We start from the raw sequence: 25,393 nt of genomic DNA on the forward strand, positions 1-25,393 counted from the left end.
CAGCTTTGGTCTCTGGTTCCAGGACTGGTCAAATCAGGCTCTTAGCCCTGTATCCCTGGCACAACCCCACTGAGCCTCAGTGCCAGACCTCTGGGTCTGGCTCACCAGGGGCACAGGTGGGAGGAAGCCCGGGTGTAAGAAAAGCCCTGAACAGCTATCAGTGGCTTTCTGCCCACAAAGGAGCAGGTAGGCTGCAGGGGGCCAAACAGGACCAGTGGGACCACTGCTTCCAGGCTCTGGTTGGATCTCAGGCATCAGGATGTTTGACTGGAGGAATTCTGTTTTTTCATACCTTAACTTGTGTACTGGAGAGCCCTTCCATGCCCAGCCACCTCCACATCCACACACTGCGTATGGTCAGCTGCTCCAAGTGGGCAAAGTACCACGTTGGAGTGGGGGTAGGAGGTGCCTTTGCCAAGGCTAGTGAAGGTCTCTGATGACTCATCTGCTCTAGTGCTCAAGTCCCAGTTCTGGGGATGCCCACTGAGGTGTCTGGGATTGTGCTGTGGAATCCCAAAGGCACAACTGGACCCTAGTGAAAAGTATGTGGGAGGACCAGATCAGCCCTGGTGAGAAGGGAGGGATGCAGAGGAAGAGATCTGATGGAAAGAACTTTTTGGGTTTGACTCTCCTACATGGGAGCATTGCAGGGACTGGGGGTGCCTCTTTTCCTCTCTCCACGGTGATAGATGTGCCCAAGTCCCTTCCTGCCACTTGAGAATGGAACCCTCTCCCCCAGCCCAGGAATCATCCTCTCCTGGGACGTCTAGCAAGTTTCCTTTTACTCTTGTTACCGGCTTTTTGGAAGCAGAGGCACGCCCCCAGGAAGAGGGGTGTCTCAGTTATCTGAGCAGACTTCTTCAACATCCATGATTGCTGTTCTTGGAGGGAGCATGTCCCAGCCCTCACAGGCATTGGATCTAAAGAAAGGGAGGCATTGATGTGGAGGGCCCTGAATCCCAAGCCTCCTGCCGCCAGTAGCCTTGAAGCCGGGCCCCCCCACAAGGCTCACCCCCATGTGCTTCAGAAATGCTGTGGTCTTCAAGGCCAGTGAGCCCCAGAGTGGGCAGTGCTCTGAGCTGAGGCCTTTGAGAGCCTAAGCATAGAGGATGGGGAGGCAACAAGTCACGTGCCAAGTCCGCCTGACCTGGAGAGGTGCCCTGGCCCAATTCCTCCGCCAACTTTGTGTTGTTGCCTTTGTTTTCTTCCGCCTGGGAGGAGCCCCACCACCACAGTGTTAGATGGCCCTAAAAGATGTGCTTTATCCAGGGCCTGCTCTGCCTCACATCCATCCCCGGACTTTACAACTCTGTGACGTGGGTATTTTTCTGCTTTACTATGAGGAAACTGCTCAAGGAGGTTAAGTAATTCATCCAAGGCCTCCTGTCTGGTAAGTGTGGAATTGAGACAGGATATCCCCTAATGCCACCCTTCCACAGTCAGGAGGGTGGACTTGCTTTTTCCCCCTCAGCAAGCTGCCTCTGGGAGCGCAGGAAGCCCCAGAAGGTTGTGGGGCTGAGGAGGCTTCTAAAGGGCCTCACGCCTAGGGAGCTGCACTGAACAGAACAAGGGCTCTGGCCTTCCAGGGTCTGGTGCCGAGGTCCCACGCAGAGAGTGGGGCCACTGAGCGCTGCAAGAGCAACAGGCTGGTTCCTGCCAGCACGGGGAGCCCCATGCAAGCAGGCAGGTGGAGCTCTTGCTCCGCGCCATGGCCCTTCTGCGGTCTCTGCAGCCGTTTGCATTTCCTGAAACCGGATCTCGGTGTCAGAGCCGCCCCCGGGCCGGGCGGGCACCTCAGCAATGGCCCTGCGCAAGGAGCTGCTTAAGTCCATCTGGTACGCTTTCACCGCACTGGACGTGGAGAAGAGCGGCAAGGTCTCCAAGTCCCAGCTCAAGGTGAGGGGCACCCGGGGCCCAGGGGAGGCCGGCAGACATGCCTCATCAGCCCCTGCAGCCCAGGAGCCAGGCATGAACGCTGTGCTGCTCCCCGGGCACTCAGCCATCCAGAGGCCCAGGCCTGGGGAGGGGAGACAGTACTGGGTAAGCAGGACAACATAGCCTGGTAGATCCTGCTGCCCACGTTCTGAGGCCCCAGGGAAGTACGTGCAGAGCTTTTGCCCAGAGCCCTGCCCCCCCCCCCCAACTCTTGGGAGGGTGGAGGTGGCATCATTAGGTTTTGAAGGCCAACAGGCCAGGCGACATCCCATACTCCGTGTGTTGAGCACACGTCTCCCCAGAGTGAAGCTTGGGCACGCACCCTACTCCTTCCTGCTGCTTCCTCCTGGTTTTGAAGAGAGACAGTTAGCTAGTACTTGTCAGTCACTTCCTCCCGGAGCTGAGAGAGTGGCTTAAAGAGCCTCTCCCAGTTCCAAACCAGGCTGACTTGGTCATCTTTGGCAGAGAACAGCTCCTCTGAACTCTTGTCTCCCAGGTGCAACAGCACTGGGAAGGGGCAAGGACCAAGACCCTGTTCTGCTGCTGCCCAGCTCAGCCTCCCCTCCTCCCACACACCAGGTTGGGAAACTGTTCCCTTTGGCCTTGGGACCTCAGGTAGGGAGGGAGTGGAATCTGAGCCCAGGAAGAGCTCCATCAGTGATTGTCCTATGTACGGTTCAGTACTTGGTCCTAGACAATTAATTCCTAGGCGATCAAAAAGTTTCCTCCCTTCCTCTAGTGCTAGCTTAGTGTGGCCTTCTCCACCCTAGTTAGTGGGGAAGAAGCAAGGCCCTAGGCCACTGAAACCAGGGAACACTGGGAGATAGGAACAGGGTAAGCCTCGGTTCTCTGTGACCTCTCTTAAGGGACCATTCATTCAATTCACATGTTTACTGAGCAACTATGTGCCTCGCGTGAAGCTAGGCCCTAAATTTCTGGTGTCCGATCTGGGCACCCCCAAAGGTGGAATGTAGCCTCAAGGAAACCTCCATTCTTAATGATTAAGGTAGGAGATGCCTGGAAACCTGGGAGAGATGAGTGGGGCAGGATAGGCACTATGCCCCACCCCCAATCCAACCTCCTACTTTGCTGAATTTCAATGCAATAAACTTGGATGTGCCAAACTGGTCCTATCCCATAAACTACCCCTTAGCCAGACTTACGAGCATCCAAAAAATGATTCTTGGCACCCCCAGGAAAGATAGTCCGTTACCACCTTTGATCATCTGGGAGGATTCCTCAACAGGCAGGTTCTTCCTTACATTCTATTTAAATCATTTTATTGCAGATCATGTCATCTAGCAGGGACTTCAGTACAGACAGAAGAAAAGTAGATCATCCAAAATCCATCCCTGCAACAACCCGTGCCCTGCATCCACCTCCCACTCTCATTAATATTTTATAGAAATAATCCCAACCTCCATAGTTTGTTGTCTCCAAGATACCATTTTCTGCCTCTCTATTACCTATAGCTCCTATAACCTCTCCAGGCTATCTATGGAAGGTACAGCCCTCAGGTGGGTCCCCTTTTCCTGGCTATCAGCCAGTAAGGCTTTCTACCTTAACCTTCTTTTCTTGGCCTCCCAACTGGATCGATGCCCACACCTCACCCCCACTGGTTGGGTATTTGCAGGGAAGGTTATATTAGGAGCTTACATACTTGAACTGTCCACTGTCTGTATCCCTTCACAGCTCAAACTGAGCCCACTGCCAGCAGCTATGGCCACATAGGATCAAAGGTAGATTTCTCCCCCACTCAACAGAAAATGCGTCCACTCTGAGAATCTGTGCTAGTGGTAGGAGTCTTGGACCAGGTGGTGGGTGGGGCAGAAGTGGTAAGGCCCATGTCACACACGAGAAAGATAGGGAAGGCAGTTCTTTCCCAAGACCATAGTGGTGGATACTGGAAGAGGAGGAAGTAGTGATAGTGTTGGGGGTGGGGATGCCGGAAAGGCAAAGGAGCAATAGAGAAGTGGTCAGAAGCCAGAGGAAGAAGCAGATGAGAGGTATACCAGTGGGGCCAACCCCACCCCTGAAAAGACTTGGGAGAGAAGGGAAAAGATCTTGGGATTAATCTGTCCTCACCAACACTGTCCCTGGCCTTGGGGTCCTCAGTTGGGACCAGGCCAGAGAACTGAACCAGCCCAGCAAGCTGTGCCTGTCTGTGACAGTCACCACTTCCCTGATGTGTTGGGAGAAGGGCTGCCACTGGCTGTCAGCAAGCCCTCTGAGAATTACCCAAGGAGTCAGGATTGTTTTCTCTGGAGAAGAGAAGACTTGGAGGACAGAGCAGATGAGTCTTCCTCTCTCTGAATTCTTGTAGAAAGTACAATGGCCTTTGTCCAGTTGAGGAAAGTACAGTTAGCCAATATGAATGGCACTGCTGCCCAGGATGGATTTAGATTGAGCACAAAATTTGCCAGGAGTTGAGGACTCCTCTTCCCTAGGGGAGCAGTCTTGGTTCTGAGCCTAGTGGGGGATTAGCTGAGAATTGGGGGTGAGGGGCCTGAGACTGGGGATGTGGATGGAGCAGAAAGTCTCTGGCTCGATGAGATCTCAGGAGGCAGCAGGCCTACCCCTTCCCCTTGACAGGCAAGAGCTGGGTCCTTACCCACTTGGCTTTTTATTATTATTATTTTTTAAATGTTTTATTTATTTTTGAGACAGAGAGAGACAGAGCATGAGCAGGGGAGGGGCAGAGAGAGAGAGGGAGAAAGAGAATCCGAAGCAGGCTCCAGGCTGTCAGCACAGAGCCTGAGGTGGGGCTCGAACTCACGAACCATGAGATCATGACCTGAGCTGAAGTCAGACGCTTAACTGACTGAGCCATCCAGGCACCCCCCCCCCCCCCCCCACTTGACTTTTTTAGGTCTTTCAGGCTCCTGAGCTTCAGGCTCTGCCTCAGGAGAGGGACAGCAGCCTTCTCCTCTGTGGAGGGGAGGTTAAGAACAACTCCAGTCCAGGAACCTGCTGGCTGCGATCTTCAGCTTTTTTGTTCTGACCCCTACCTACTGCTGGCCTCCCCAGCCGAGGATGGTGGGCAGAGGGAGGATGATTTCGTGGTGTGCAGAACACTTGACTCAGAGCCACATAGGCCTGGACTTCTAAACTCCTTGCCAGCTAGGTGACCTTGGGCAAGTGACTGCCCATCTCTGAATTTCTAGTTTCTCATCTGTAAAGCCAGTGGGTTGAACTGGGGATCTCCAAGCTATCCAGCTAGATTACTAAGATAAAAAGGGGTTTTTTTTCTACTAAAATAAATTTTGACAAAGTACATCAAGTAGGTGAAATTGATCCTTGATGCAGCCTCTCTTTTCCCTTTTCTGAGCCTCTTTCTTTGGTGCCTGCCCTCAGCCCCTTCTAGCCCTTTCTTGCTCTCAGCAGGCGCACAACTCATTCAGAGATTCTCACCTTTTTGAAATCCCCAGGGCTCCTCCCTCCTGATAGTAGTTATACTTTATTATCTGCTGGTTGTAACTCTTTAAAGGATCTATATAATTTAAAAGTATCTCCTGACACCGAGATACACTTAAAAAACGATAGGCCGTATAGGAAAGAGAGATTATGTACTGTCTTTGCAGCCATTAGTTGGTGCTCCTTATGGGTTCCCAAACCCCTCATATCTGAGTTCCCGAGTGAAGTCTGGGAACCGCAAGACCATGGGCCATGGCACCTGCCCCATCCCCACACTTGAGTTTTTAGGGAACTCACAAGCCCCTAGAGGAGAACCATTTCCCCACATGCCTCCACAGGAAACAGTGGGTAAATGAAACCTCTCAAAGGTCAGTTGCTGTCAACTCAGAGGTCAGAGGTTGCCTGGGTTGGGGGTGAGACTGTGAGAGTCCTCTGTGAGGGAGCCTGAATGACGGCTTGTGAGAACGACAGGCACCTGGACCCCACCCCTGGAAACTCTGAGTCAGTAAGTCTGGGCGGGCCCCAGCGTATTTCAGTTTCACCAGCTCCCCAGGTGATTGTGATGCTCAGCCAGAGCTAATGTAGCAGAGAGATCAAGAGTAGGGCTTTAGAGGCAGACTTCCAGCAAGATGCTTAACCTCTCTGAGCCTTGATTTCCTCATCTGTAAAAGGAGGATAATGAGAGTCCCTGCCTCCAGGGCTGAGGATTGATTGAAATCAGCCCAGTGAGCTCCTGCGCATTCTGGCCTCCGCCCCTGCCATTTCCTTTCCAGCCTGACCCTCCCCTGGTCACACCCTCTCACCACCTCTAGCCCCAACCAGCACCCAGGCACAGGAAGCCTGGCAGTCTGAGGTCTACCGAGCTCTCTGGGGGAGAAGCCCTGAGCCCTGAGTGTCTGGAGCCTTAATTGCTTCTGGTCCCGACACCTGACGGCTCACAGGGATTGGAGCCTCTGTCCCGGGCCCCTCAGATTCCACTGGCAAAAGGTACAGGTGAGGAAGGTATGTCTTAGAGGACAGTGTGGACGAATGAACCGAAGTGAGGAACAGCTCAAATAACTGCACTGCCGTGTGGCAGGTTCCATCCGGGGGTGGGAAGGGGGTTTGCACAGCATCTCTTTGAATGCTGTTTTTAGAGATACAAAAACTAAGTCCCAGTGAGGTTAATTTGCTCAGAGAGATTCAGTACATGTCTGCCTGACTTTGTATTTCTCACACTTCTTCCCATGAAGCGTTTAATTTCATTCAACAGATATTTACTGAGTTTCTTAGGTGCCAGACCCATGATACAGCAGTGAATAAAACAGACAAAAATCCCCCCATGGTGGTGCTACCATCCTAGTCAGAAAATACAGATGATAAAATAAGTACAAATGTATCACGTGATGGAAGATGATCCATGACATGAGAGTAAATAAAGCAGAAATGGGGATGGAGAGTGGGGGGTTGGGGTAGAGGGGATGGGGTTATAGATTTAAATAAGGTGGTCTTGAGAAGGTGACATCTCAGTTAAAGACGGGAAGGAGAAGAGAGTATGTGCCATGCCTGCACCTGGAAGAAGGATGTTCCAGGCTGAAGGGATGGCAAGTACAAAGGCCCTGAGGCAAATGTGTGCCTGGCAGAGGAGTGAGCAAGAGGAATGAAGTCAGAGAAGGTGCAGGAGGCCAGGTCACATGGGGCCTGAGGCCTCTGGAAGGACTTGGAATTTTACTCTGAGAAAAATGGGAAACCATTGGAGCATGTAAGTTAGACTTGAGTCAGACAAAAACATTTATCTTGTGGGGGACATGGTACTGAACTCTGGAATCAGGCCTGAGCTTAGAGTCCTTGCTGCCCTCAAGGAATGTAGAACACCCAGAAATGCTCGCACAAAAAGGGAATAGCAAATAAATGTCATTATAGACCAACTTAATAACAGGGTGCATTAGTGGTTAATGGCACTCTTTGTTTTTTTATCTCTGTGGCTTTAAATTTTTGTCATAAAAACAAATCCTCTTGGTTAAAAAAAAGAATTCAGAGTGTAGAAGAATATAATTTTAGAGAAGATGAAATTTATTCAAGTAAAACATGTTACTGGTTTAAAAAAAATTCAAAGACAAACGTAATGTTAAATATGATGAAAGTTCCTCCCCTCCCTGGGGAAGGATGGTGGGGTGATAGCTGTTAACAGTCTGCTGAGTCTTCTAGATTTTTCCTATATACAAATAAACACATTAGGTTGGGCCATATGAAATTGCTGACATTTTATTGTTTCAACCTATTAAAACTGCAATTTGCTATGGTTCAACCTAATCTTTGCACACATTTATTTTACAAACATTCCACTCTACAGCTTGTTATTTTTTCACCAACCAGTATATTATGCATATCTTTCCATGTGTGTTCATAAAAGCATAATAATAAAAATAGCACACAACTTTTATTAAACAATGAGCTCCCTACCAGGTGCTATGCTGACCTCTTCATTCTAAAAAAAAAACAAAAAACAAAAAACAAAAAAAAACCCCTTTGGAAATTTATTTATTTACTTTATTTATTTATTTATTTATTTATTTATTTATGTTTGTTTGTTAATTTATTTTGAGAGAGATAGTGCAAGTGCAGGAGGGGGAGAGAGAGAGGGAGACAGAGAATCCAAAGCAGGCTCCACGCTGCCATCGCAGAGCCCAATGCGGGGCTGGAACCCACCAAACTGTGAGATCATGACCTGAGTCAAAACCAAGAGTCAGACATTTAGCCAACTTAGCTACCCAGGCACCTCTGGGAATTTTTTTAATGTTTATTTATTTATTTATTTGTTTATTTTTTGAGAGAGACAGAGCATAAGTGGGGGAGGGGCAGAGAGCAGGGGAGAGAGAGAGTCCCAAGCAGGCTCCACACTCAGCAGGGAGTGGGGGCTCCATCTCATGAACTGTGAGACCTTGACCTGAGCATGACTTGAGTCAGATGCTTAACTGCCTGAGGGCACCCAGGCGCCCCTAAGAAACCTTTTGGAGTAGGCCCCCTTATTATTCTCACAGAAGAGATAAGGTCTTAGAGATGTTAAACCACTTGCCCATAAGCACACAAGTGTCAGAGGTAAAATATTTCCAACCACACATAGGTCCATGACACGGTGTACCTGTCCCCCTACTGAAGAAGCCTAGCTGTCTCCAATTCCTCATATTATAAACAATGCTTCAGTGAACATTCTTGTACATGTAGCTCTGTTCCCTTGAGCATCTATAGGTTAGATGATTAGAAATTTGGGGGTCATGCCCAATTTTAAGTTTGATAGGTTCTTGCCCTCCAGAGAGATTAATTCACACCTCAGCAGTAGAGCATTCAAATCCCCATTTCTTCATAGTCTCTTCAGTACCTGATATCAGTCAAGATCTATGTCCATATGTGAGGTTAAAAAATTGCACTTTGGGGGCACCTGGGTGGCTCAGTTGGTTAAGCATCCAACTTCGGCTCAGGTCCAGTTCTCATGACTGCCTTGTTCGAGCCTGGCGCCAGGCGCTATGCTGACAGCATGGAGCCTGTTTCGGATTCTGTGTCTCCCTCTCTCTCTGCCCCTCCCCTGCTCGTGCTCTGTCTCTGTCTCTCGAAAATAAATAAACGTTGAAAAAAAAAATTTTTAATTGCACTTTCTAAGCAGAAAGAGAACTAACATTAGCTCTGTGCAGACCTAACTCTGGCACTCTCCATAATCCTTTCCAGCCTCACAGCCTCTCCAGGTGACAGTTACTATCCCATTGTTTTACTGACAATGAAACTGAGGGGTAGAGGGTGAAGGTGTCTACCTTCTAACAGCTTAACAAAGTATACCTCTTTCCACTAGAGGAAGCCTAAATCGTAGGGCTGATTTTTATTGGCCCAGGTTTGGTCACGTGCCTTTCCTTCAGCCAATCGCCGTGACTCTGATGTGCCCACCCCCTGCCCCAGGTCGGGTCAGGGTACACGCGGTCAATTACCACAGATATTGAGAATGGGGGAGAGGTGCTTCTCAAAGAAAAATCAGGGCTCCATTACCAAATAAGGGAGAAGAAGGCAGAGTTTATCAGGAAGAAACTTAAGATGTCCTCTAGAACAAGAGAAGCAAAACCAAATATGGCACATGAGATGATTTGAAGAGCACGGGAACCAGGGTTGGGGTGGGGGTCAGGGATGGCTTCCCAGAGAGGTATGAGCGAAAACAGAAACACCCTCTTGCTGGGTCTTCCAACTTCCCTCTTTGTTAAGTCGAGCCTGAGGCCCAGCAGAATACTGGGGGCAAGTGTCAATCCTTTGTCCCATCTTCTCTCATAAGAGAATAAAGAAGTGAAGACTTGGCATGGTACCATCCCTGGGGTGTTGCCAGCTCCTGCCTCAGGACCTGACCCTAAGCTTAACTGTTGGTGGGTGGAAGCAGCCCTTAAACACAGCATTTGTTGACTGCCTTCAGTGTGCAAAAGAGGACATAGGGGCTGGGTGGTAGAAATGAACAGAAACTTTGCCTCCAGAGTTCACCGTCTACCTGGAGAAAGAGTCTCAGGGTCAGTATTTTAATAGGGAGGCACACCTGGTTCCAGCCTCAGCTCGGCCACTTACTCTCAACTTCTCCAAGGCTGAGCACCTTCATCTAAAAAACGGGGACCGGGGCGCCTGGGTGGCTCAGTCGGTTGAGCCTCCGACTTTGGCCCAGGTCACGATCTCACGTTCCTGAGTTCAAGCCCCGCGTGGGGCTCTGTGCTGACGGTGCAGAGCCTGGAGCCTGTTTCAGATTCTGTGTCTCCCTCTCTCTCTCTGACCCTCCCGCATTCATGCTCTGTCTCTTTCTGTCTCAGAAATAAATAAACGTTAAAAAAAATTTTTTTAAATAAATAAATAAATAACGGGGATAATTATATCTGTGTATCGCAGTTGTGGATTTTAGACATGGGGTATAGAAAGCACCTCATACAGTGGCTGCCACATAGTAGGTGTGCAATAATGACCATTTTCATCATTACCACTGTGATACGTGCTATAAGAGAACTACCCGAGGCAGTTTTATTTTTTCCTGCTCTTGTTCCAACTTCAACCTCTTTGTTCTTATATCATGGGTTTGTTAACCAACCCGTGTTTCCCCTCCACACCACCATGGCCACCATCCCTTCTAGGCCTTTTCCTCCACATGTCACAGACCATTTTTCGTGACCCTTCTTTGAGCCCTTTCCAGCTCCCTTCCATCTTTGAAGGGCAGTGACTGGAAATGCACTTGCCTTTCCCGGAGCTAGGCACACTGCAGCCCGAACACTGAGTCTTTGATGGAAATGATGAGACATTGGAGGCTTCTGCCCTGGTGTGACAGCCACCTCCCTGCTGATAGATAGCCCAGCATCCTGGGAAGCGCCTGGGCTTTGGGATCTTCAGAGATGGATTTGAATCCCAGACTCTTGCTTACTGTGAATCCTTGGGCAAGTTATTGAATCCCTTGAGCCTCAGTGTCCTTGTCTGTAGAAAGAGGACATCCCTACCTAACGAAGTGGCTAAGAACATGGCTGCGTGGGTTTGAAGCCCAGCTCTTTCACCTCATCTGTAAAATGGGGATATTAACAGTTGTTATGGGGATTAAATGAATTATGTGTAAAGTACTTCACTCAGTGTGCTTAGTGCATAGTAAGGGTATACGTTTTAGGTTTCTTTGTTTTTTGTTTTTTATTGAAGTATAATTGTCATATAACATCTTAGTTTCAGGTATACAGCATAATGATGTGATATTTGTATATATTGTGAAATGATCACCACAATGTCTAGTTAACATCTGTCACCATACATACTTACCCAACTTTTTTCTTTTCTTTTTTTTTTTTACAACTTTTTTCTTGTAATGAGAATTTTTAAGATCCACTCTTAGCAACTTCCAAATACGTATGCAGTATTATTAACTATAGTCTCCATGTTATACTTTACATCCTCATAACTTATTTTATAATTGGAAGTTGTACCTTTTGACCCCCTTCATGCATTCCACCTACTTCCCTACCCCCTGCCCCTGGTAACCACGTCTGCTTTCTGTATCTGTGAGCTTGCGGGGGAGGGGGTGTTTATTTGTTGTTTAGATTCCACATGTAAGTGAGATCATATGGTATATATTTTTCTCTGATTTCACTTAGCATAGTGCCCTCAAGTTCCACCCACGTTGTTGCAAATGGCAAGATTTCCTTCTTTTTTATGACTGAATTGTATTCCGTTGTCTATATAAATACGTAAGTTTTAGTTATGATTGAATTGCATCATGTGTGCAGAGGACTTAGCCAGGATGGGAATGGGGACAAGCCAGGAGGTGGGAACAGTCCTCTGGCCCAGTTTTGGTTGGGGCACAGGAAGGCAAACTGCCACTCTGTCTCAGGTGCTGTCCCACAACCTGTACACGGTCCTGCACATCCCCCACGACCCTGTGGCTCTGGAGGAGCACTTCCGGGACGATGACGATGGCCCCGTGTCCAGCCAAGGATACATGCCTTACCTCAACAAGTACATCCTGGACAAGGTGGGGCCTAGCTTGAGGGGGCACCTCTAACCTTTCCCCACTCCCCAGTCTGGCCAGCACCCCAATACACTGCCACCCCAACCCCTCCCACCTATAAACCCCCACTTCTGTCCCCACTGTCCATCCCCACCCTCCCAGCTCCTTCTTTCACACTGCAGCCCCCTGTCCCCCTCCCTGCTTCCCTTAACTCACCCTCAATCTCCCTCACCTCAGCCTCCACACTTCCACCCCATTCCTACCTAGACTCACCCCCCATTTCCAGCTGTAACCTTTACAGAAGGCTCTCCAGCCTCCCCAGTGCTGTGCCTCCTGCTCCTCCCAGCTGTCACTCTCTTCTCTTCTCTTCTTGATTGTCCATCCTCCCTTGGCCTCCGCTTCTCTTTCCCCTGGGCTGAGGGGCTAGTGTTTCTCTGTTGGCAGGGGACACGGGTGGGTGTGGATTGGTGTGGGAGGTGTGGAATCAGCTAGTTACCTGGTAAGCAGCTCAGGGATTCCTCAAGTTAGAGCCCCAACTTGGCAGGGTAGGGAGCAGGGGAGTAGGTGACCCCAAGAAAGCAGCTGCAGGCTTGTTTGGTGGTAGAGCAAGGATGGGGCGGCCTTTGGGCTGACATGCAGGCCTGGTGGCAGGTGGAGGAGGGGGCTTTCGTTAAGGAGCACTTTGATGAGCTGTGTTGGACCCTGACGGCCAAGAAGAACTATCGGGTGGACAGCAACGGGAACAGCATGCTCTCCAATGAGGATGCCTTCCGCCTCTGGTGCCTCTTCAACTTCCTGTCTGAGGACAAGTACCCTCTGATCATGGTTCCTGATGAGGTGAGGGTAATGGCAGCCCCAGAATCACTGGGGCCAGGCCTCAGCAAAACCATGAATCATCTCTGCAACTTTCCCACAACCCCCTTCTTCTTGGTCTTCCCATGCTGGTGCTTCTCTGCCCCCAGCTGTCCCCAGATGCTAGAATTGCCCGGACCAGAATAATTGTGCCGTCCCCCAGGGAGAACCAAAACTACACTTATTTCAAGCCTCTGTTAACCCTCAAAGTAGGAAAATGACCTGTAGATTCTATGTACACAGAGCTGTAAATGCCTGATACCTTACTGGGCTTTTAAAAATGAAAACCATTTAAGATCAAATGGCAGGATTTAAGGCACCGTAGCAGTCTGAGAAGGGTACTATATGAGAGGAAGGGAGACTTTCCTGGGATAGCTGTCCAATTACCCCAGGGGGGTGGGGCAACCAAATCTGGCTCTGGCTCTAGATTTTTCCCTTCCTGTCTTCTGTAATTTGGGGAGAGCCAGGGCCAACCCAAATCAGGGCTCCAGAGAGGGTATGCTGGGAGTAGAGGCTCTACTGCCTCAACTCAGGTGCCCCCCAACCCACTTCCCACCTCTCTCCCCCATCTGTTCAGCCTTCTCCTGACCTTTTGGTGACTATGAAGATGCCAGGGTCAATTTAGGTCTTAAGGTATAGAGGGGAGGAATCCTCCGTGTTTACAAGTCCTGGCACATCCAACTGCACTCAGATTTGTCTCCTTGCTTCTGTTTGTGGGAAGGGTGAGGGAAATATCTAATCCCTGAACTGGTACACCCCCCCCCCCACTCCCAGCTGAGACCCAGGAGGCTCCAGAGCAAGAGAGTTTCCCAAGAAGCTGCTGGGGCAGGAAAGGGACATGTGTCTCTCTACACCTGGTTCAGCACCCCTGTCAGACTCCTGTCAGGGCAAGGTGGACCCTCATTGGCCAGAAGGCTGTTTGCTGCTGCGATCAACATGTATGAACAAACTGCAGCAGGATGTACCCCAACCACTACTTCCTGTTCCTCTGTAGCAGGTTTCCTGTCCCTGCCCTGCTTACCACCACCCCCAATCCCCTTAACCTCCCATAAGGGAAGGATCCTCTGGGTTGGAGCTTGGGCTTGGAATAAGGACTCAGATGGGATTCAGGAGATCTGAATCGAGTTCTTGCTGCCACCAACTTGCTGTATGATTTAGAACAAGTCACTTCCCCCTTTGGGCCTCAGTGTTGTCATCTGCAAAGTAAGGGTATTGGATGACAGAGCCCTTGCACCCCCTCTGATGTATTCTATGATTTGCTGCCTCTGCCTGGCCCCTAGCCCTCAGCCTTCACCCTGCCCTTAATTTAAAGCATGAAGGAGTGGGACATGGGACTGGAGGTTGGGGAGGGGAAGGGGATGCCTGAATTGAGGTTGGGGCTCCAGGATTCCCTCCCAAATCTACCCTGGTTTCCACCAACATTTAGTCCTCTGGTCCCCCACTCCCTGTACCTGGTCACCCCTGTCTAGGCTCTGGGGAGCGAGAGGGGGCACCCTCTGGTATTGTCGCAGGCAACACTGCCTGCTGCAGCCACCAGGCTTTCCTTCTCCTCCAGGTGGAATACCTGCTGAAGAAGGTGCTCAGCAGCATGAGCTTGGAGGTGGGCTTGGGTGAGCTGGAAGAGCTGCTGGCCCAGGAAGCCCAGGCAGCCCAGACCAGCGGAGGGCTCAGCGTCTGGCAGTTCCTGGAACTCTTCAACTCGGGGCGCTGCCTTCGAGGTGTGGGGCGGGACACTCTCAGCATGGCCATCCATGAAGTCTATCAGGAACTCATCCAAGATGTCCTGAAGCAGGTCAGGCCAAGCTGGGAACTGGAGGAGGACCCCCAGCTGGGGTGGATGGGGCGTGCCGGTGAGGCCTCTGACTCTGCTCTGGCTGGCAGGGCTACCTGTGGAAGCGAGGGCACCTGAGGAGGAACTGGACAGAACGCTGGTTCCAGCTGCAGCCCAGCTGCCTCTGCTATTTTGGGAGTGAAGAGTGCAAGGAGAAAAGGGGTACCATCCCACTGGACGCACAGTGCTGCGTGGAGGTGAGGGAGACGGTGACGGGGTAGAACACAGGTGTGAATTTTGCTAACGGTTTCAGAAGAGATGGCTTATGCCTCACACAACACAGCAAAATGTTCTAGGAATCCTCTTGAAAAGTTTTTCTCCTTCACCCAAATTCCATTCCCTTTGACAACTCTATATACCTCCTTCATCTTTCTCCACATCCCTCTCCTTTCCCTCCCTTGGCTCTGTCCCGTTATTATTTTAGTGGCTTAAAACAATTCTTTAAATTGTGGTAAAAAGTGGGGGGAGGGGCATCTGGGTGGGTCAGTCGGTTGAATGTCTGACTCTTGATTTCCGCTTAGGTCATGATCTCATGGTTTGTGGGTTCAAGCCCCCAGTCGGGCTCTGTGATGACAGTTCAGAGCCTGGGGCCTGCTTCGGATTCCGTGTCTCCCTCTCTCTCTGCCCCTCTCCGATTCATGTTTTCTCTCTCTCTCTCTGTCTCACTCTTTCTCAGAAGTAAGTAAACATTAAACTTTTTTTAATTGTAGTAAAAACTACACATCTATCATGAAATTTGCCATTTAAGTGTACAGTTCATAGCATTAAGTACATCCACAATGTGTGTAATCATTACCACTATTCCCAAAGCTTTTTCATCATCCCAAACAGAAACTCTCTACCCATTAAAAAATAACTCATCCCCTCCCCCACCCCCTGCTAACCTCTTTTCTACTTTCTGTCTCCATAAATTTGCCTGTCCTAGGTACCTGGAGTAGAATGGAATCATATAATATTTGTCCCTTTGTGACTGGTTTCTTTTACTCAGCATAATGTTCCAAGGTACATCCATGCTGTGGTGTGGATCAGAACGTCACTCCTTTTTATGGCTAAATAATGTTCCATTGTGTAGACAGACATTTTGTTTATCTACTCATTCATTAATGGACAACGGGTTGTTTCCGTCTTTTTGCTGTTGTGAATAATGCTGGTCTGGACATCCATACAGAAGTTTCTGGGTAGACATATGTTTTCACTTCTCCGGGTACACACTGAGGAGTAGAAGTGCGAGATCATATGGAAATGCTGTTTAACTTTTTAAGGAATAGCCAAATTGTTTTCCATAGCAGCCATACCACCTTACATTTTCACCAGCAGTGTACGTGGGTTCCACCGTCTACATCCTCATCAACATTTGTTGTTTTACATTTTTAAAAATCATCCTAGGCTCTGCCCATTTTTTGTCACGTAAGAAAACAGGTGTCACTGAGGACAGAGCATAGATCTGGGCAGAAAGCTGAGCCCCACCAGTAACAGGCAGTGTGAATTGGGCACGCGCCACGACCTGTGAGAGCCTCAGTTTCTTTTTCTGTAAAGTGGAGCCAATAATGCCTGCCTGGCAAGGTTGTTTGGGAGGTGTGAAAAAAATGATGCACATATAGCACTACTACGGCCTCTAGAGCATAAGAAGTTCAATATGTGGTAGCTGTTATTTTCCGCTAGAATATGACTTAGGGGAGGCAGGGATTTCGGTCTGTTAGGCACACCTCCACCTCGGTATCCTAAATGCCTAGAACAATAAGCTGTCTGCAGTAGACACTCCAAAATATCTGTGGAATGAATGAGTGGAGAACTTTCTCAACAGGCAGGGCTATGTGAAAATGAATGATTTGGATAGTGAGGACCGTGTCACAGGAGGTGTTCAAGAATGATCTGCATAAGCACTCAGTAATGGGCTACATGCTAGGCCCCATGGAGAGATACCAAGATGAAAACGGCCCCGCCCTACCTCCAAAGAGCAGGGACTACAAGAGTTATGGGGACACAGTACGCCCATAACTAACCCCCATGCCAAGCCATCCAGGCTCCTGGCAGAGTAGGAGCGGTGCCCAGGGTGGATGGTCAGCGAGGACCGGTAGGGGATGGAACTGGAGCGTCTCTGCGGCCGGTGTGGCCCTGACCCCAGTGAAGCCAGCGTATCTGGGGCCACTTGCCCTCTCCCAGGTGCTGCCCGACCGAGAGGGGAAGCGCTGCATGTTCTGTGTGAAGACAGCCTCCCGAACGTACGAGATGAGCGCCTCAGACACACGCCAGCGCCAGGAATGGACAGCTGGTGAGTGCTCGCCGCGGGCTGGCTTGGGTCGCCTCCTTAGTGACAAGGGGGTGGTAACACTGTCCAGCGGGAGGCCGGAGACTGACTCGAGCAACTCCTAAGGCCCCTTTCCGGAGGTGGACCACCTCGAGGACCCCGCTGCCCCCGGCTAGCCTTCTGCTGACCCCCTCCCTCTCCCGCCGCAGCCATCCAGACCGCGATCCGGCTGCAGGCGGAGGGGAAGACGTCGTTGCACAAGGACCTGAAGCAGAAGCGGCGCGAGCAGCGGGAGCAGCGGGAGCGGCGCCGGGCAGCCAAGGAGGAGGAGCTGCTGCGGCTGCAGCAGCTGCAGGAGGAGAAGGAACGGAAGCTGCAGGAGCTGGAGTTGCTACAGGAGGCGCAGCGGCAAGCCGAGCGCCTGTTGCAGGAGGAGGAGGAACGACGCCGCAGCCAGCACCGCGAGCTGCAGCAGACCCTCGAGGGCCAATTGCGCGAGGCGGAGCAGGTGGGGACCGCACCCGGCGGGGGACAGCTGGCAGAGAGATGCTGGGAGACCCGGCTAGAGAGCTGAAGGCCGGGGGCGGGGCCTGGGCCGGGGGCGGAGCCCACGGGCTGGGGAAGGAGGTGCGCGGAGGCGGGGCTTGGAATGAGGGCCTTGGAACAGAGCCTGTGCACCTGAATGAAACAAGCGTATGGGACAGGGCCAGTGCCAGGGGCGGGATAAGGGGTGGGAGTGCAGGAGGAACCTATCCAAGTGATGGCTGGAGATGGAAGACGGGGTGGGGCTGGGAGCTGAGTGCTACAGGTGTAGAATTCGGACGCCTTGGCTGGAGGCGGGGCAACTAAAGACGGCGTTTGGGGATGAGTTTGGACCCACGCTGGACTAGGTTGGACTACACTTGATCTAAGTTTACAGTGGAACCAGTTCGGGGAACGCAGGATGGGAGGAAGGAGGGACGAATGTGGAGGCGGATAGGCATGTAGGTGAATTAGATATAGGATTTAAGAGATCTAGAACTGGAGTTACAGACACCTGGATTCAATCCCAGCTCTGCCCCTTAGGAGCCTCGTGATCTCAGGCAAGTTAGCCTCTCTGTGCCTCATTTACTTATCAGTGACATGTTGGTGCTAACAGAACTGTGCTCTTAGAGGTATGGTGAGGATCAAGTGAAGGAACACCTTTAGTTGTTACAACAATTATTATAATTATAGTCACTCCCTGCCTAGTACTAGCCTTAATTATAGTTATAATGCCTAATATTAATAGGACATAATACTGATTATTAAGGCTGGTGCTAGGCAGGGGGTGACGAGCCCCTTTCCCCCATGTAGCCTCTGTTCACTGACCATTATCTGACCTAGTCAGGCTCCCGGAAAGGGGTCAGATCAGGAAACCCCAACATGAAGGAGCCCCCCCAGACCCTCACCGGGAGACAGCTAGTTGGGCCAGCCTAGCGGAGCCCTGGGGAAAGGGCAGCCTACCGGCGGCCCTCCCTGCCCCACGCCGTTGCCCCCATGGACGCGGCTCTGTGTCCCCGCGCAGGCCCGGGCCTCCATGCAAGCCGAGATGGAACTGAAGAAGGAGGAGGCTGCCCGGCAGCGGCAGCGCATCCAAGAGCTGGAGGAGATGCAGCAGAGGCTGCAGGAGGCCCTGCAACTGGAGGTGAAAGCGCGGCGGGATGAGGAGGCTGTGCGCCTAGCCCAGACCAGGTAGGACTGAGCGGGACCCCTCCTGGTTCCCCTCCCTGACTCCCCAGCGTCCCGCTGGCGGGGCCCCCGCGAGGTGCCTCGGCCGTGGAGACGACACAGTGTGCGCCCGGCAGACTGCTGGAGGAGGAGGAGGAGAAGCTGAAGCAGCTGCTGCAGCTGAAAGAGGAGCAGGAGCGCTACATCGAGCGGGCGCAGCAGGAGAAGCAAGAGCTGCAGCAGGAGATGGCGCTGCAGAGCCGCTCCCTGCAGCGAGCCCAGCAGCAGCTGGAGGAGGTGCGGCAGAACCGGCAGAGGGCCGACGAGGACGTGGAGGTGAGGCCCGCAGTGGCAGAGGGTGGGGGCCGGCGGGGTGAGCGCCTTAACCCGCAGGAGCCGGAGCCTTCCCTGAAACCCCGAAAACCCTGAAACCCTTCCTGGCTGTGTGGCCTCAGGCCGGTTGCCTGACCTTTCTGAGTTTCAAGTCCTTCACCCGGGGAAGGGGACCGTAACAGCATTGTTATGAAGACCAAAGGAGATGATATGTGGTATTTAGCATGTAGCAAGTGCGGAGGGAACATTAGCTGCTATTTGCTTCATGGTTATTGATCTGCGCAAAATGTTCTCCTACTCTTCCAAGCCCCTCCCTTGCTGTCCCTATACCTTGGCTCTAATCTCCGTGGAAGAGGGCTTGATGTCGTCGTCGTCGTCGTCGTCGTTGTTGTTCTTTTACAATTTTTGATGTTCTTATTAATGTCATTTTATTCGCTTTGTTGGCCGACATGGTCATAGTAAAAAATTTGAACACAGAAATATGTACCATGGAAAGGGAAAGTTCCTCCGTGGTTCCCTCACCCTACAACCACTGCTAATGGCTGGGTGAGCAGCGGAGCAGAGCTTTTGCATTAGGTCCTGCAGAGGTGGTGTGGTGCGGTGGTCAACGTCGGTCCCTGGGCAAGTCACTTAACCTCTTTTGCCCTTCCTTGTTGTTCGCCTCTGCTCTGGAGGTTAACTAAAATAATAAATATGCTTTGCACATCTTAGCTGCTTAATGAATGGAAACCATAATTATGATTATTTTTGACCTTTTGGGGACCCACGAGACCCCTGAAACTGGAAGCGAACTCTGTTCACATATCTCACTCTTTATGAACATGTGTGAGTTTTTCTGGGGAGGTGATCAATAGCCTTTGTCAGATTCTAAGGGGCCTGCAAACCTGAAAAGGTCAAGGCACCCTGTTTAGGATGGTCTGTTCAGTGGGTCTCTGACCCACTCCCCATTGGCCCTGTCCCCCACAGGCTGCCCAGAAGAAGCTGCGCCAGGCCAGCACCAATGTGAAACACTGGAATGTTCAGATGAACCGACTCATGCATCCAATTGAGCCCGGAGGTGAGAAGGGGTAGACCCTGGAGCTTTGTCTGGAGTGGGGAGAGGGAAGGGAAGGAGAAAGGGATACCTCCAGATCTACAGAGTCTGCAGGGGATCAAAGGTCAGGAGGTTCTCCTTTACCCCAGGGACTGAGGCAAGGCCCTTCAACCTGTCCCCTTTGCACGTACCTTTCTCCTTACACACGGCTGCCTTTTCTCTGCCAGACAAGCGTCCCACCACCAGCAGCTCCTTCACAGGCTTCCAGCCCCTTCCACTTGCCCGCCGTGACTCCTCCTTAAAGCGCCTGACCCGCTGGGGATCCCAGGGCAACAGGACCCCCTCACCCAGCAGCAGTGAGCAGCTGAAGTCCCTCAACGGTGGGGATGAGGCTCCCATCTCGGCTTCCACCCCCCAGGAAGATAAACTGGACCCATCGCCAGAAAATTAGCCTCTGCTATCCCCTTCCCCACCCCCCAACCTCATACCCACCAGAACCTGGCCACAGCTGGCCTGTGGGTGATGCCAACCCCTGCAGAAGAGGGAGCTGAGGACCTGGTGCCAGGAGCCCAGGCCCTCTAACCATGAAACAGTCCAGAACGGAGCCTTGTTTATTTTGGGCACCAGCCCCAGACCCCTGACCACTGAGGCTGTCTGGGATGTTGATCCTTGAGAACTTGATCCTGTGCCTTAACCCCAAGGACCCTATGCCCTGGGCTGGAAAAGAGACCAAACAAGCAAGCAAGCCAGCGGCATGTGCCCTCAGACTGCCACCAAGCTGTAGAGGCACGTTTCTAAATAAAAACTGCCCTTGGAGTGAATCCTTGATCAGGTCTGCCGTCCATCTCTCCTGCCACGTCCTCTCTTCCTTCCTCAAGTCCAGTTATAAGTCTCAGGAGTGAAGTGGAGTGCAGTGGCTAGGAAAGTACATTCTGCCACTTACCAACTGGGTGACTTTGGTCAAGTTTGTTCACCTCACAGTGTTTCAGTTCCTGTGTTGGTAAAACAGGAATAATAATAAGATGTAACTTATAGGGTTGTTGTGAGGATCAAGTGCTTGGCACATGAGCAAGGACTATTATTAGTATCACCCAAAAGTGTTTACTGAGCATCTATTCTATGCCCCACAACTTCCCTGTTATTTAATTCTCATGGCAACCCTGAGAGGTGGATGTTATTATTCGCATTTTACAGGTGGGGAAATTGAGGCTCAGAGAGGTCAGATAACTTGCCCAAAGCCTTCCAAACTTGCTTCTTTTCCCATATTATTTGACTCACTGACCTTGTCACCCAAGGCAGAGATATGGGAATCTAAGATGCTCCTTTCCTCTCATCCCCCTCGTGCAAAACCATCATGAAATGTGGTAGGTTCTGCTCTACTCTCTCATAGCTTTCAGTCCCTCTCTATGGCCACTGTGGCTGCTACTGTGGTTAACCTAAGGCCTTTGTATTCTCCTGCCTGCTCACCTTTGACTCCTTTTTCATCTTGCCCCATATCTAATCAGTCAAGTCAAATTCACATTCCCTTATGTGGCACATGAGGCCCAGGAAAGCTTCCTATGCCTCTGCTTTACAGATCTGCTAACAGTTCTCTCATTTTCTTCCCCTGGGCCTGCACGCTGGCTGCCCTTCCCACCTTACTTCACATAACAGCCTTCATAACTAGATGCATGAGTTCCTTGAGGGCATGGACGTATCTTCTTCAACTTATGTCCCCAGTGCCTAGTACAGTGCTTGGCTCTTAGCAAACATGCAACAGTGTTTGTTGAATAATTAAATTCTAAAATGAATGACTGGGTGTCACACAGCTTAAAAGTGATAAAGTAGCTAAGATTCAAACTCAAGCCCATTCATTTATTCAATGAATTATTCGTTAAGCTCCTATATCATGCTAGGTGCTGGCTATAGGGCACAGAACAAAACAAGAGAGAGTCGCTGCCCTCCTGTAGCTTATGTGCTGTCTGATATCAAAGTTCAAATCTTTTGCCAGTACCCCAAACTCTACTGCAAGGAACTTCATTATAGTCTATGTAAAGTGCCATGAAACGAAACTACCAGTATAGCATGATACGTATTTCAGGGATGGGAAGTGAGGTTCAAACTCTAAGTGCAGTACAATTCAGGAATTCAGAAGAAAGGGAAGCATTAGGCAGGAACTGGGATTCACAATGGCCCTTAACTTTTTTACTTTTTTTTTTTTTACTTTTTTTTTTTAACGTTTATTTATTTTTGAGACAGAGAGAGACAGAGCATGAATGGGGGAGGATCAGAGAGAGGGAGACACAGAATCTGAAACAGGCTCCAGGCTCTGAGCGGTCAGCACAGAGCCCGACGCAGGGCTCGAACTCATAGACCGCGAAATCATGACCTGAGCCGAAGTCGGCCGCTTAACCGACTGAGCCACCCAGGCGCCCCTGCTTTTCTTTTTAAGTTTATTTATTTGAGAGAGAGAGCACGTGCACAGGGGAAGGGGAAGGGCAGAGAGAGAATCTCTGCTAAGAGTGTGGAGCCCCACTTGGGGCTCAGTGTCATGAACCTTGAGATCATGACCTGAGCTGATCAAGAGTTGGACACTTAACTGAGACACCCAGGCACCCCGGCCCTTAAAATTTTTAATAAGAAAGGAGAGCAAGAGGGGTGCCTGGGTGGCTCAGTTTGTCGGGCATCCGACTTTGGCTCAGGCCATGATCTCACGGTTCGGTTTGTGGGTTTGAGCCCCACGTCAGGCTCTGTGCCGACTGTTCAGAGCCAGGAGCCTGCTTCGGATTCTGTGTCTCCCTCTCTCTCTCTGCCCCTCCCCCACTCGTGCTCTGTCTCTTTCTCTCTCAAAAATAAGCAAACAGTAAAAAACATTAAAAAGGAAGGAAAGCAGGAGAACATGGAAACAAGGTAAGTAGAAAGAAGCATAACACATCTGTGAGCACAAGAAATCTGGATTCTGGATATCGACTGGGAGGATCAATTGTCCTCTAATTGGAGTGCGGTGTCTCTAGGGTACAACGAATTTTAAGAAAATCAATGTGCAGATCCTCAACTTCCAAGTGTTCCCTCTACTAAAACTGCTTCCCTCCTTCATAATGCCAACTTCCCTACTTTCAGTAACAAGGTTCACCACTCACTCACCCACTATCTTTCAATGGCGGACTACCCAGAGGGGTAAACGCCCTGGAACACTAAACAAAGCAACAATTTGCAATGCTGGTGGTGCCTGTGGGTGCTGAGGAAATGAATGGCTCAAAAGCTGGACAACAAATTCTTTTTGTTTTCAAGCAGGAGGTTTCTAAATCTTTGCTTTCAAAACCTAGAAGGACTTAATTGCATCATCAGCTGAAAAATCATTAACAATCTCTTTTTATAATAGATCTTTGTGATTTTTTTTTTTTTTTTTTTTTTTTTTTTTTTTGGTAAACAACTGAGATTTAGATGCCACTGCTCTGTCAAAACTCTCAGTTCCCATATACTTACTGATATGAACAAGGTTTCTCAGCTTAAAAATGAAAACATGGGCCTGGAAGGGATGCTGAATGCAGAATTCCTGAAGTAAGTCATGTTCAACTATAAGCATATGAACTACCTAGGGAAAAAAACAGCCCATCCACTCATTAAGAAATACATTTTCTGGGGGTGCCTGGGTGGTTCAGTTGGTTGAGCAGTTAAGCATCTGACTTTGGCTCAGGTCATGATCTCACGGTTTGTGAGTTCAAGCCCCGCGTCGGGCTCTGTGCTGACAGCTCAGAGCCTGGAGCCTGCTCTGGATTCTGTGTCTCCCTCTCTCTGCCCCTCCCCAACTTGTGCTCTGTCTCTATCTCTCAAAAATACATGAAACATTAAAAAAAAAAAAAAAAAACCCACACTTCCGGGGCACCTGGGTGGCTCAGTCGGTTAAGTGACCTACTTCGGCTCTGGTCATGATCTCAGTTTGTGGGTTCAAGCTCTGCTTGGGATTCTCTTTCCCTGTCTCACTCTGTCCCTCCCCCACTCATGCTCTCTCTCTCTCTCTCTTATCAGTAAATAAATAAACTTTAAAAATACATTTTCAATGTATGGTTTGTGTTTATGTGTATTACTTATAAAAATCATAATATTTATATTGATCCGATCAATTGGGTATTACTAATTTTGTAATGGCCACTCAAACCAGAAAAAAATTCTCACTTAGAGTTATAAAACTCTAAACTGTAAAAACTATATAAAACTATAAAGTTGTATGAAACTGAAACTTTTTAAAATTCTCAACTTATACACATATTTTGGTTGCAGAGATGTACGATACAGTAATCAATAAAAAATGCAAAATATATATTACATTGATCAGATTTTTGAGGGGAAATTGGAACTAAAATGCAAGTGCAAGGAGAAAAGGAGACAATGTAAAATTTTTTATTGATAAAGAAGAGCTTCTTCATGTATTTTTAAGATGGATGATGGATGATGGTAAGCATCAAATCACTATGGGATTTGGGGCTTATTCAATACATTTAAAAGGGTAATGGGTGCCTGGGTGGCTCAGTCATTAAGCATCTGACTTTGGCTCAGGTCATGATCTCATGGCTCATGAATTCGAGTCCCACATTGGGCAAGCTCGTGCCCCACTTCAGGTGAGTTTGAGCCTTGCCTCGGTGAGCCCTGCTTCTCCCTCTCTCCCTCCCTTTCTCTCTGCCCCTCACTTGCTCCCTCTTTCTCTCTCTCAAAAAGAAAAAGGTAATAAAGCAGTTTTATATGGCAATGTCAATATTTATAAAATAGAAATTATATCCATTTTCTAAGTTTTAAACTAATGGTGAGAAATATTAGATGTCACCTTAAAAATGTGCAGGGAGATGCGTAGTTGTGTACTTTATACTATATATATATATACTTATATACTATTTAGGAATAGAGAGGCAAAACAATCTGAAGACTACCACCCGTGACTAGAAAGGTAGAATGAAGCCTGATTGCAGACATTCTTGGAGACTAGGTAGAGTTTAGTCTTGAGGTGGCAAGCCAATCCCTAAACTTTCAGTTTCCTCACCTGTAAATGAGGTCCATTCCAGGTTTTGGAATATTCTATAACTGGCCACAGGGAGGCGTTGATGGTTGAGATACTGCTGGGAAGATAGCCCTGATGCCTGAATGCCATCCATATTGGAACCGGTACGAAAAGCTCTCAGTCTTGAGGGACATAACTAGGGGGCAGGAGAAGATATCTTCCAGTCTTTTTATTTTTAATTTTTAAATTAATTTTTAAATTTTATTTTTGAGAAAGCACAAGTGGGGAAGGGGCAAGAAAGGGGACAGAGGAAGAGAATGTGAAGCGGGCTTGCCGCTAACAGCAGCAAGCCCAACGTGGGGCTCGAACCCACAAACCGCGAGATCATGACCTGAGCCAAAGTCAGATATTCAACTGACTGAGCCACCCAGGTGCACCATACCTTCTAGTCTTTTCATTCCAGGATTAGAAAGTAACTCCTCTGCCCTTTCCAACATCCTGGACAAAGGAGTGTGTATCCAATCTCTGATGCCCTCAGAGATAATCATAAACTCTGGGGACCATGTGAAAAGCACAGCCATTGTGGTCCTAAGTCATCCCAGTCTAGTTTGTAT

The 25,393-nt window shown here is 49.6% G+C and overlaps 1 protein-coding gene across 2 annotated transcripts; it reads left to right on the forward strand.

Moving 5' to 3' along the window:
- The first annotated feature begins 1,130 nt into the window (after positions 1-1,130).
- On the forward strand, positions 1,131-21,994 carry DEF6 (DEF6 guanine nucleotide exchange factor). 2 transcript variants are annotated; one of them, XM_042986186.1, is made up of 12 exons: positions 1,132-1,390; positions 1,733-1,896; positions 11,705-11,845; positions 12,473-12,658; positions 14,229-14,465; positions 14,555-14,701; positions 16,668-16,776; positions 16,962-17,260; positions 18,299-18,465; positions 18,579-18,777; positions 19,741-19,831; positions 20,035-21,993. In XM_042986186.1, the coding sequence occupies exons 2-12, from the start codon at positions 1,801-1,803 to the stop codon at positions 20,256-20,258; spliced, it is 1,896 nt and encodes a 631-aa protein (XP_042842120.1). In that variant the 5' UTR covers positions 1,132-1,390; positions 1,733-1,800; the 3' UTR covers positions 20,259-21,993. The 2 variants fall into 2 exon arrangements, with proteins under 2 accessions (XP_042842121.1, XP_042842120.1); XM_042986187.1 differs by lacking the exon at positions 1,733-1,896 and having other exon boundaries at positions 1,131-1,390; positions 20,035-21,994.
- The last annotated feature ends 3,399 nt before the right edge of the window (positions 21,995-25,393 follow it).

This window comes from Panthera tigris, chromosome B2 (assembly GCF_018350195.1).
Source record: "Panthera tigris isolate Pti1 chromosome B2, P.tigris_Pti1_mat1.1, whole genome shotgun sequence".
In the NCBI taxonomy this organism is placed as follows: Eukaryota; Metazoa; Chordata; class Mammalia; order Carnivora; family Felidae; genus Panthera; species Panthera tigris.